This window comes from Periophthalmus magnuspinnatus, chromosome 19 (genome assembly GCF_009829125.3).
Source record: "Periophthalmus magnuspinnatus isolate fPerMag1 chromosome 19, fPerMag1.2.pri, whole genome shotgun sequence".
NCBI classification, from domain to species: domain Eukaryota; kingdom Metazoa; phylum Chordata; class Actinopteri; order Gobiiformes; family Gobiidae; genus Periophthalmus; species Periophthalmus magnuspinnatus.
Genome location: NC_047144.1, coordinates 6,565,373 through 6,578,633, shown reverse-complemented (window position 1 = coordinate 6,578,633; position 13,261 = coordinate 6,565,373). Strand labels below are relative to the sequence as shown.

General features: G+C 42.0%; 1 protein-coding gene across 3 annotated transcripts in view; it reads right to left on the bottom strand.

Annotated features, from left to right (window-relative positions):
- capn15 (calpain 15) overlaps nucleotides 1–13,261 on the bottom strand; it is a 44,290-nt gene that overhangs the window by 13,192 nt on the left and 17,837 nt on the right. For all 3 annotated transcript variants that reach the window (XM_033984654.2, XM_055229373.1, XM_033984653.2), the window contains exons 2-4: nucleotides 8,382–9,990; nucleotides 3,865–4,073; nucleotides 165–348 (exon numbers count right to left, since the gene is read on the bottom strand). In XM_033984654.2, the coding sequence (XP_033840545.1) occupies nucleotides 165–348; nucleotides 3,865–4,073; nucleotides 8,382–9,968 (1,980 nt within the window). In that variant the 5' untranslated portion in view covers nucleotides 9,969–9,990. The remainder of the gene's footprint in view (nucleotides 1–164; nucleotides 349–3,864; nucleotides 4,074–8,381; nucleotides 9,991–13,261) is intronic.

Sequence of the window (13,261 nt, the reverse complement as noted above, 5' to 3'; positions counted from 1 at the left end):
AACTCATGCACAATTATTTCACATTATTTCATTTGTTTTGATCATTTGAGAGATCTTAAAAGTTGGTTTAAGCCAGCGCAAACCTAGAAGTGCTCCATCTGTCTGTAGTAGTATTCCATCTCTTCCAACTTTCCTCTCGTAGGTAAACAGTTCTGGGGCACTACCTGAGAGAAGAGGAGGTAGCCGTAGTCGTCACAGGGCAGCATGTCGTCCACCAGCACTGTGGTCCATGTACCGTCCTTACACAGCCGAACCTGGTACGCCCCCTCTGGACAGATGGTGCGTGTGATCATGACCCTCTCCACCAGCTCGGGACGCTCGGCTAACACTGCCAATGCACTCAGGAACCTGCGGGGGGCGTGAAGGGAAAGTTACACGGGAACTCATGTCCAACAGAGAAAAATAAATAAATGAAAAACCCAAGAGACAGAAAGGATTCGATAAATATTCAAGTGTAGTATATCATAATTAATCGGTTTTATGTTCTGATATAGGAGAGGGAGGTTAAGAGTGGGTTATAATAAGAGTTAATAATAGTAGTAGTAGTAGTGGTTGTGGTAGAAGTGCTTCAGTGCTTAAGTAAGGAAACTGTATTTTTGAGTCTGTGTCTGTCGCATTCTGAAGCTGACATTTTGTTTGGGTTGTCTTGATAACAATAATTGTATTTTTAAATCATAGTGTAACAGGACTTGAAAAATATGCCTATAAATGTTTTGGCAGATGTTCGAGTATAAAAAAAAAGAAAAGACAGTAAAATAAAACAATAATACATAGACCATAGACCAATAATACCAATATATCGCCATAGACCATTGTTTATACGAATTTAATGCATTTTTATTAACTTTTTTGCAGCTTTTTGACTGTTCATTTGATAGATTATACACTTTTGCATACTTTCCAATAGTGTCTTGCAGTACAACAACTACCTGTATTTAGTAGTAACAGTACTTTAAGTTGAGTACACGTTTCAGTACTACTTGTATGTTGACAACACCAGCCAAAGTGAATTAAAGCCTGAGTTGATTGTGAGCGGCGTGTGTGGCTCTGTGGACTTCAGTATAAATAAAGTCTGACGTGTTGAATTGCGGCAGGTACAGCAAACGCCGACTGACAGAAGCAATCAGAGAGAGAGACCAGGCACTGACAACCACCCGTCAAACTGCAAATAAGGAATTAGACATACGTTTCAACACAGCAGTTAGATACGGCTTTGTAACTGTATGCAATTTCCCCTCAGTGAAAATCAATCACATTTGATAAGGTGCCTTCTGCATAGCTTCTTATTACTGATAATTTAGCCAGCAGCAGACAAACTCACTTGCTTTTTAATTAGTTAATCACAATTCTAAAATAAATTATTAAAATGTCTCGGGCAAAAAAATGAATCCAGGGATAAAGTAATGACTTAACTTATAATTGGTAAGAGGAATTATATGGCATTCTTATGAGTAAAAATGCCAGCAACTCATCACAACTTTAAAGGTGGACTATATGACTTTCTGGTGACGGATCCCTCATCTGCTAATTTCCATGAAGATGTTACCACTTTGCCTAGAATATTCCACAGTATGGCATAAAATGGATCCATCTTGTGCTCTATTCAATTACAGGCATTTTTTATTGCTCAAAAACATTGAAATAGATTCTTACTGTCTGCAGGGTTGCCTCTCCATAGATCTGACCTGTAACTTTGCCTGAATAAAAATAAGTTTAATAACATACTGTAGAACACACATGTCAAACTCAAGGCCCATGGGCCAAATGTGACCCGCCATGTCACTTTATGTGGCCCGTGACAAAGTAAATTAAAAGATCTGACTGTCTTAAAATATCAGTTTATCAGAAGATATGCAGTTACAAAGCCATTTTTTCATATCTATACAAATCCATATGCAATATTTGTAACTTAAATAAGTAATAAATACAGAAATGGTGAATTAACAAGATTAAAAAGTAGTTGCATTTATTTGACATTACATTTGGTTATGTTTAGTTACATTTATCTTACAGTTACATCTGGCCCTTTGAGAGCAGCCATTCTGTTAATGTGGCCCTCTGTGAAAATGAGTTTGACACCTCTGCTGTAGAACATAACAGGCAAAGCTATAAAATCTCCATGGAGACAAACCTATCCCCATCAGAACTCACATAGTTCAGCTTTCAGCCTATTGTTGGCGTTCCAGTTAAGGTGACTGCAATAACCCGTCCTCTGCTTCCTAATATATCAAGCAGATAGAGAAAATCACTGTAACATGCCTTTTATGAGACTACAATATACCCAAATGCAACTGGACTGAATGCACCCAGCTGTTAATCCGAACCAAGTGTCAAAAATGCATTACCACTGACATATTGTGATATACTGTTGGCTTTTGTGTCGGACATGATTGAAAAATTAGGGTGACTAGTGATTTTTTGCAGTCTGCTGGGTTGACTGCTGGTTTATTAGGCCACGGCGCGTTTGAACAGCCAGTGTGCAGGAATTTGGGTTACATCCGTTTTGGAGCGGAGAGGATTTGGCCCGGGGGACGGTTATTTTTGATAAGCCCTATGTGCGAGTGATGAAGTGAAACTTGTGTTGGGACAACTATGAGAGTGAGTGTTCATTGTTGTGTTTGTGGAGAAGTAAGACAGAGCCCAGAGGACACACGCCGCAGAACAAGGGCAGGGAGATAAAGTGTGTGTCCAAACAAACTCTGCTGTGCTGTGAATAATCTGCCGTCAGGTGTATCGCTACATCTGTCCAACTGAAAACGTGCTCTCCTCTGATTTCATTTAAGGGTTTTTATCGAGTTTATTTCACATTTTATCATCTTTACTCTGTGATGCTCAGATTCTTTGAAGTGTATCTGTCTCACCATTAGCTTGATGTGCTTTTAAAGGAGAAACTAGACAACTGCTTCTCAAACTATGGTGTGCCTATACTTCTATAAGAGATTCACTATATTTGAAAGAAATATCCAAATGTATGATCCACAAATGTTGGACCGTATTATTTGTGAGGGATTGGCTCCAAAACCTGCCACTTTAACCTGACTGCTGTGTAGTCCTTTCAGCTGACAACACTCACATCTTTGGGGTTTAACAGGCACTTTCTGAAGTCATAGTGAAAAACTGTACTCCCGTTTGTTTATTTGTGCTGACAGAAAAGGTGTCAAACTTTATACCTGGTTTTCTGTCATGTGGAATGGCCCAGTAGTTACAGAGAGGTTAACCATAAACCGGAGCAGATGCCGAATGAAACAATATTATGTAAACCATTAACATTTTAAACAAGACTGAGTTCAGGTTTAGTCATGATGTCATGCTCTGTCTGTGTATTTCTCGGTGTGGCAGCTCGGGTGTCAAACAAATTTCCTTGGGGACAAATAAAGTACTCTTGAATCTTGCATGATTTAACCGTGTTGTAAACCTGGTACAGAACTGGTGGCACTTGGAAAGCAAAATATTTTACGCAGTGGTACTTGCTGTTGAAAGTTAGAGAGCTACTGCGCTAGACAAATAAAGAAAGATAAGGCAATTATGGAGGCAGTCTCAGCCCGATGCATTTCTCCAGAGTGTACAATGTGCACTCCATCTAACCCTATCCCCTTTCTTCCCTGCGTCTCCAACTAACTTCACTGCAGACTTATAATAGATTAACGCAACAGACAATTAGAACGTCATCAAAGGGGTTCAAAAAAAGTTAATAGAAGCAATTTTCCAGCTCTTTAGGCTGGTTTTCCACTGTAATGCAAAAAAAACAACATTCACATCCATTTGAACACAACTGTAAAAATAATGTGATTAGTATACTGCACAGGAACAAAGAGCCAAAGTCATATACAGGCCTCTATATGTAACATGAGTATAAGTGCTCACCAGCAGTTTCCCAGCAGGCCTTGCAGGATGTCCGAGGGCCTTGGCGTCCTGAACACCGACCACTTTACGCTGCGGTCCTTGAAGTTGCTGCAGTTGATCTCATGTGGGCGGAGCCATTTTTTGATTCTCTGCTGGACACTGTCGCCTTCGGGAAAGCCCACCGAGCGCGGGCCTGGGGGGAAGCTGTCATCCACGAAATTCACGGTGTTCTGATTGGATGAGGGAGAAAGGAGCGGAGACAGAGAGAAGAGGTGATATGTTATTTCGGATGTAATACAAACTTTGAAAAGCTTTGAAATTAGTTGGGAAAAGGGTTGGGCGATACAAAATGAATATACTTTTTTGGATGATCTCAATGACAATGGCAATTCATGAGTGTGCTAAAATGTGTCTGAAAATGTCTTGGTTGAGATTTAAGTACTGCTCAAAATGTGAACGTGACACTTCACACAAAATTAATCACAAAAGTACAATTAACACTACATGTTAACTGTATTTTAATCAGCTCTATATACTTGATTTTGCACATCTCCAAAACAACAATCCTATTCATCTCCCACTTCTAGTTATCGTAGTTTATGGGGACAAATAAGGACAGTCAAATCCTTGCTAATTATTCATGTGTCAGGGGGAATTATTTGCACTGTTTATTGTGGCTTCACACATGTATACAACAGAGGGCTGGAGCACACTGTGGCTGCCTTTACCAGAGACAGGACGTTAACGCTTGTGAACCACGTACTCTCTCACAGCACATTCTCTACTGGGCATCAAGCATTTAACGCAACAAACCATTCGGAAAGCACTGTGAAACTCAAGCTCTACTGTATTTGTGACTTAGACGTATGCTGATATCTAATCTGGACACACTATCTGCCCATCCAAAACTCTGAGGCACATGCACAAACTATCCTCTTACCGGCGTCATGTCAGAAGTGGGCTTAGTGAAAAAAGGATTTTTGAAGTGGGTGGGGTCTTGGGGTTGGGTGGATTTGATGAAGTTATAAAATATATATATACATTTTTTTATAGTTTCATTCTAGTCAATTCAAAGCAGAAAATTACAAAAACATGTTTAAATTAAACAAATTATATCAATTAAATATGTTTCCAATTATGACTCAAATAATGGTGATTATGACTATTTCCATAGCCATTTATTTGGACAATAACCGCATCCTGTCCATGTACGCTGCTCCAATAGATTTACTATAGAGTTATCAAGATGTAACTGAAGTGCACTCGAGGGCATGAGCATCAATACTAAGAAGTGAGGTTCTCTCATTTCAGGGACCTGGAGTAAAGAGGAGGGTGTGATGTGCGAGCTGCTCTGCTGGTGGATATCACTGCGGCCAATTGATTAAACGTCATCCTCCACAATCCAGTTTGGGGCAAAATCATTTCAAAGCTACTTCCTGTAGTTCAGTGGCTCAAGTGTGACCTATGAACCGGCTTATATTCTAGGCTTAAGTAGCAAAATAGATTTAGTGCAACTGTGGAGGGGGAATGGAACAAATCTACAGCCTGATACATTGACAAACATGAGACAAGAAAACTAATCAGACCTTTGCCACTTCAGTGGGAAGCTAATTATTGTCATAAAGCAGGTGTTTGAAATCAGAATTTTTAGCAATCAGCAAACTTAAAAGACCAAACTCAAATGAAATGCTGAATATTGATTCAGTGAAAATCATACATTCCCTTTTCTTTAGTAGTGGCTGACCACAAGCAATAACCAAGCACAGAGCACATAACAGCAGTGTACTCTTCTCTTGAGAGAATATGTCGACTATAGCTACTTCGTCAACACGATTTCTCCCAAAAGACAACACTACATGACTGGTAGCTTTCAAAGGCATTTTGAGTTGCTTGTTGCAATAACGCTACATAAATTGCAACATTTATTTTTCATTGTTCCCTTTTTGTGGGGCTCAATACATACTGAAATGCCAGTGCTGTCACATAAAAGGAACTTTTAAAGTACATTTTGTGTGAATAATTATGCCCAACACATACAACACAGAAAACAACAAGGCCATGAATAATTATCTTTTTTTTTTTTTCAACAATGGGTTTCCTCATTACTAAAAAAAAAAAAGCATAAATAAGTGCAACATAGAGTACATGTAGCACACTAGTACAAATTCTCAAACTAAATTAATTCATTTATAGTCCACTGTGTAATTAGTATCTTACCTTTTGTTACATGCATTAATATAGAGCCTATACAAATGTAATGTTTGGTTATAGTTGACAAAAATGATGCATTCAATTACCACCACAAAAACTGTAGTAGTTTTATGTAATTTTCAGTTGCTTTTTGTAGTTTGTGTTACATTTATCTTGTTCAAAGTGAGAACAGAGAGCCGTAGCTCAGATGGTGCTTTGAATTTTTTATATCATTTATCAAAAATATATTACTTCAGCTTGAAGGATTTGCACATGGTGTCAGGATATAACAGAGTGCTGTTGTGATGTGCTACAGTAAGTCCACTTGGGTAAACCTCATCACTATTGCTTTCTCTGGACCCTCGCCAACAAACAAACTCTGGCTTCACGCAGCCAATTCAAGCAAGGAAAACCTTCTGCTCTCCAAGAGTACACACCACTGGCAGCCGCACAAGGCCTGCTTCACAGTGGCTAGCCTGTGTATTTGGATAACCACATGCTACGGGCTAACTATTGATCTCCTAAAAGTCTGCTAACAAGGACGTATTGAACTGACACCAACAGTGAAACACTTATTAGGTTTACTACAAAGGCATCCCAGAACAGGCTGGCACACACCACTACAATAAAACATGCTAAACAAGGCATAGATCAATTAAAGAGTAGCTCAATTTTAAGCATTAAAATAGAGAGTATTGTATTGTTAAACAAATCGAAAAGGTCATTTAGAAGTTCTTCCAAACATATGTTACAAAAAGGAAAAAAAATAGTTTGAGTGAGTGCACGGACATGGTTAAAAGAGAAGGCATCAAGTGTACATTCTTTGCTCCAAAACTCAGAATGAAATGAAATGTGGAGCCAGGGAGAACACAAAATGCACTCAGGTGAAAAAGGGAATGTTTCTTGCACTGACTGCTTTGGGCTAAAAATCACACAGGTAATATTGACTCCTATCTAAAAGCAAATACCAATTTCAAGAAGCAGATTAATAATATAGATTCAACTGCGGATTTGTTAGTTTTAGAATAAACACATTTTGCTTTAACCTTAAAATAGTCAGTTTTTAGTTCAATAAACCGATTAGATTTGAAATGAGTGATGGTTTAATGACAGTCTCTTCATCTCTTAGGGCTTTATGGATCTCCTTAGGGGCACATACACTTAGTTAGTTTGTACGCAGATTGGCACAAGGACTGAATCAGGTCCCTACATTTTAACCACTACATACACCGCTTTGACCATATTAGAAAGAATCCTCTTCCTCTGCCCTTAGTGTCCCTGACCCCTAAGAGCTCATGGCCGCAGATGATGCACTTTCTGATTACGGGCGCCATAGGGAAGCAAATCATCCCTCCTCTCCTGCCTCTGCCGCTAAAAATAGCTCAGTCCTATGTTCACCTTAGCACAGTTTCACTAGCACACAAGAGCAGAGCAAGGAAACACTACAGGGAGGGATAAAGGAAGGGAGAAGTAAAAAAAAAAGAGATAATAAACACAGAGGAGAAGAGATGAAAGTGAGTGAATTTTGAAGAGAGGAACTACGAATGAGGTCTAACGTTTCAAGCTTTAATTTCAATATTAGGTTTAGGAAGACACTGAGAGGTGAGAGAGAGAGATCCTCGATATCTGTACCTCCCACGCACCCAGTGGTGAGCTCTGTGACTCTCAAAGAAGCCATTAATAATGCATTAGAAAGCTCACTTCATGCTATTGTAAACATGGCATGAGAGGTGCTAGAGAGCTGTACCAAGACAGTGACAGGCAGGCAGAGTCCAGCCGTGCCCAACCTGACTGACCATGAAGAACAGGCAATATTTCTATCTGAGCACAGTGTTTGAGATGAGTACCTGTGTGTTTGTACACGGCTGACAGGATGAATCACTCCAGTGAGCCCTCCTGATGACACACAGATGACCTTACAGCCCTCTGATCTTTGAATGTGATTATGTTGTTATGGCAACACAAAGAAAAACCCTGATTGCAACAGCACAATTAGGTCCCACATTCTGTCAAGTGCTATTTGGCCACTTTTATTGAATTGCGGTTCAAAATATGCAATTATAGTTTTTAAATAAGCAATAATACTTAACATACTTGGGGTATTGCAAAAGGTTACACTGAGGTTCTCTATTTTAATCACTAGAGACAAAAATAAAATGAAAATATTTCTTAAGACAAGAGACTAGTGTCAACAAGACACTAAGCTGCAGTAACCACACATTAAGTAGAAACTGTCATTTTGTTACTAAAACAACTTTTCTTTACAGCTAAAGTGTTGCTTTTCAAACTTCTGAATGTATGGCTCAAGAGACTCTTTGTAATGTGTGCAGTGTCAGTGCGTTACTCACCTCTCTGCAGAAGCTGACGATATTCTCCCACAGCTCCTTGGCTTCACCCTCATCGTTGCGGCGGCGGGCTTCCACATGCATGCTCTCCCTCCTCTTCAGAGGTTTTAGCACCTTGCGCATGGTGAGGTACTGCTGGGGCGTGTGGCACGCGGCACAGTTTTTGGCCTTGTTGTCATTGAGCAGAGTACATGCAGGACAGCCCCACTGCCCCCCCTTCTCCTGAAGGCTAGCGGAGGCGGAGCTGGAGGAGGGGAAGCCTCGCCCCTGTTTGCGTGTCTTATGTCCCGAGGATGAAGAGGAGGAGGCTGTGCACGAGCAAGATGCAGAGGCAGACCCAGCAGAGTGGCCACAGGCTGGGCAGCAGCGAGACAGGGGCATCTGCTGCTCAACAAAGCCATGGAGCTTGGAGGAGCCACAAGCAGAGCACTTGGCGGCCCCCGTGGGGTTGCGCAGTGTGCACTTGGAGCAGGCCCAGGTGCTGAAGTCCGGGCTGGAAGGGCTGGCGGGGGTGAAGCGCACAGACTCGCAGCCCACCAGGTCGATGAGGTCAGCACCGGCCCGGGACGATCTGCACGACTCACACTTGGAGGAGCTGCCTGTGTTGGACAGAGAGCAGCTGGGGCACTTCCAGGTGGAGGAGGATGAGGGAGGAAGGAGGGGGGGCAGTGGGTGGTCCTCTTCCTCTAAAATACTTAGGCGCTTGCTGGGGTACACGGGTTCCTGGGGTTGGGCATGCTTGGGCTTGGCTGGCCGCTGAGGCCCTGGCTGTGGGGGGACGATGGCTGTGGAGGGGGAGGTGGGACTGGGGGTGCTGGTGCCGGGATTTGGGGGGCGCCCAGGAGGGGGAACCTCCCTCCGGCTGCGTGGCACAGGGTTGTTCTGTAAGGACGAAAAAGAGGCAAAAGAAGACTGTGACGCTGCATGTGGGGGCTCCTGAGTATCACAGGGCGGAGCAGGAGGAGAGTCATCGGTCAGGTCTATGAGCAGCGGAGGAGCCCCTGCACTGTGGGCTGGGAAACCCAGCACAGGAGTCCGCACCTCAGGCACTACCAGAGCCTCTGGAGGGATTTTGGGCAAGGACAGTTTCCTGGGACCTCCACAAGCAGAGCAGGACAGAGCTACGGGGGTGTTGTGGAGAGTACAGCGAGGACAGGCCCACCCCGAGTGCTGGGCCTCCAGACGCACCACCTCTCCGTTGCTCTCTGAGCGCCGCATTGCCTCCTCTTTGGCTGGGTGCTGTCCGTGCGGCTCCAGTAAAACTGAAGGGGTGACACTGGGGGTAGGTGATTCAGAAGGGGCCGAGGGGAGGCCGTTGGCAGTGGCAGCGATGGTAGTGGTGGGGGGTGTGTGGGTGGCAGCGGACTGGCCAAAGCCACACACAGAACAGGCTCCGGACCCTTGGGGATTGTTGAGGGTGCAGCGGGGACAGGCCCAGCGGTGTTCCTCGCTGCTGCTCAGCCTCAGGATCTGGTTCAGGTCAGGTTTTTGGCGCGGGGCTTCACAGATGGAGCAGCGAGGGGCAGCGCCTGCGTTCAGGAAGGTGCAGCGTCCACATGACCACTCACTTCCTCGCACCGCTGCTGCCATGGAGCCAGGAGAGTGGGAGTGGCTGCAACACAAACACAGATACATCAGTATACACTATATGGACATTTTGACCAAATATATAACTGTAAATAAACTGTAATAAATACTACTCAGCAAATGTTCTCAAATTGCCTACAATGGATTTTATTACGTTACATGACACAATAAGTGATGTGTTGTTAACTAAGGATAAAGATTAAGACACCAGGTGTAAGACCCTTAACAGTGTGAAATGTAAAATGTGCTGCACCAAATCATTCACAGAAATGATTTGAGAAGTTTATTTAATCAAAGGGCAGGAATGAATTTCCGGTCCCATAACACAGTTCATAAAATGATAATGTCTTTGCCTGTTGGTTATGTTGAGGAAGAAAGGAAGAGGTGGTGGACTGAGAAGTAACATTGGTAAAGGAAACCATTAGCCAGCTCAAAAAAACAAAAACTAAATCTCCCTCCTGGGGCAAATAGGCCTGTGGATCTATACACTGTGGTCACATGACCAATCTGGAAGATCCCACTGGCAGAAAATATGGAGGCAGAAAGACTGGCATTTAAGTAAAAAGCATGTCACTTTGCTTTGCCGTTGTGCGTGGGACTTAGCATTACGTCAGTCTCACTTTGCTCATTTTCATAGCATGTCCGATTAAGTGCACAAAGAGAAGGCAGGAGGAGAAAACAGTTGCAGTGGACCAGTGGTGTTGAATATGCCGTGTGCCTGCGGTGAAATCAAACAGCTATATTGATTTGAAGCTGCATATTTGGCCTTGCGAGTGGGCAAGGCTCAGCAGGATATCTCTGGAGTGCAGGGATAACCTAGAGGACAGGCATAGGCTGCTGCATGAACAAGAACCATAAATGTCACTGTCATTCAAACTGCTCATGTGTGAACACACGAGAGGCGGTGGAGAAGAGAGGCGGGGAAAGACAGGTGCACTTATAATGATCATAGAGTAAGCATCTGCACCTGAATGTGTGAAACACCAACATTTCTCTCTGGATGAAAAAATTGAACACCGAGAAGTTAAAGAGTTATTTTCAACAAAACTGCAGTAGACAACAATATGATTGGTGATTCTTGCATTTTACCATACAACAAATAAAGTCTGGGCTTGTCGATCTAAATTACAGATATCACATCAAGTTGTGCTGCTACATGTTTTTGTTTTTCTTAAGCACACTACTTGTCTCATTATTTTGTTAATTGTAAATTAAAATATTTAAACAAAATAAGAACTTAATTATATAAACAAATCCATTGAATATTGTTTGAGCAGTGACACATGTTGGAAAATACTGGACTACTCAAACATGAATGAAACACACAATTATAACCCGCTATAACTCATAAATCACTTTTGTATATGCAGTCATTTTAATATATTTGAAATGTTAAAATGCAGATACAAAGTCTTTTAGAGAGCATTGCTCCTCTATAGTACTACTCTGCATCCTGGCCAACTCCTCTGCCCTTAGTTCAACTCCATTAAACCCTTTCAAATCAGGCGGATCCTGCAGACCCAGGGGAATCTTTTATAGACACTGCACTCTGGTCTGCAGCTCCTCTCCCTCAGGTGAAGAGAGAAGGGCAACATGGAGGGATGCTAATGTGCCTCTTTGGGTGCCTGGTGTGCGAGCCTGTGCCTCTGGGTGCAATGATGAATGAAATTGTGTACGTAGTGGCTTTATTTATCTGAAACATTATTCCGGATGCATTTGGAGGCTTTGTGAGTGTGCGGGCCAGTAAAAGTATGGCAGTCCTGCTGTTAATCAGATGCTGCTAGAGTCACATCCATTTTCCGGTGCTAATGTTAGCGCTGGTGCAGACCCCCACAAGAGACGGAAACAGGGCTTTTCCAATAATAACAATAGTTCAGCTACAAAAACAAGATTATTGTGAAGGATCACCAACACTAAAAAAAGTGCTTAATGCCTAGCATAAAATGTAAAAGATTAAGCTATTCAGAAGGCTACTTTGTTTCTCACTTTTAATAGCAATGGTCATCAATGTGCAGCAATGTTAGAATAAGTAAAGAAAGACGTCACTTGTAGATTCAGTTGAATCTTACAATCTTACAACTGACTTGTTTAGTATTATAGTGATGGGTTTAAAGACAAGGCAGCTATGATGGAACATTTATTATCGTGAATGTTTTTAGTTTACTTTAGAAATTCATTAATTTTACAAAATAAAAGATTATCTGTACCAGATTTAGTTACTGCTACTTTCCATCTGCAGTACATGGGCAGATGAACACACTAAAAATACATGTTTCATTACAATTATATTATAAGACTAACTTAGCTCATCATTGACATTAGCAGTAAAATACAACAAAATGTCATCATTTCCAATGCATCATGTTTCCTACTGTCCATACAGATATTTAAAATCATTATATTTTTCTCTGATATTTACAGTTGCACTATGTAACGTTTCTGCTGAGGGGTCTGCCACCGGCTTGTCTCCATGGAGTTATAGTTCCACAGTATGGCAGTGCATTTATTAGGGAAGGGCCCGTATTATTATTAATATTTGACCTTCATATCTCCCTGAAGACAAGTTAAATGTCATAATGTGAAACAATAATACCTACATGGAGACAAGCATTGTTCATCCATAAAGTTCACTATGCACCAAAAAAGTTACATCTTGCGTTTAAAAATATATGAATTATTATTTATGTTACTCTCAGTCCAAACGCTGATGTAGAGCTTAATGTCGGTAGTTTCACACAACTCAAATGCTGTTGGTCCTCTTTCAGTGTCCCTGATCCACCCACTGTGCCCTCACACCACATCAGCTGCATTTGCATGTATAAGTCGTAACTCCTGCTGTGCTCTCCAAACAGTCCAATATATAAACAGCACAAACAGCAGTGATGACAACAACAAGCGTCAGCACCTCACGTCTGATGGCGGTGTCTTCCCCGTGGCCATTTTCACACAACTGTCAGGGCCCTTTCATCTCCCACCACCGAGCAAAGGCCCCGTGTCAGCTGCGCACACGCCTCGTCACACTGATTGCTTTAGTTATAGTAAGAACACGCAGAGCAGTAATTCATTATGCACTAGTGAATGTCAATGCTTTTATTGTCACGGATAAGCCTCAAAAAGAAATATTAATATGTACTTGTGTTGTAATCATCGTATTATCATGGCTGTTGCACAATGTTATGGACAGCAGCTTAGTGACAATTTCTGTGATGTATATTTGTCAGCAAAAGTGCAGCTAGCATGCAGTTTCTGGTTCTCGAAAAACAAAACGCTAGATGGACACACCAATTTTATTTTGA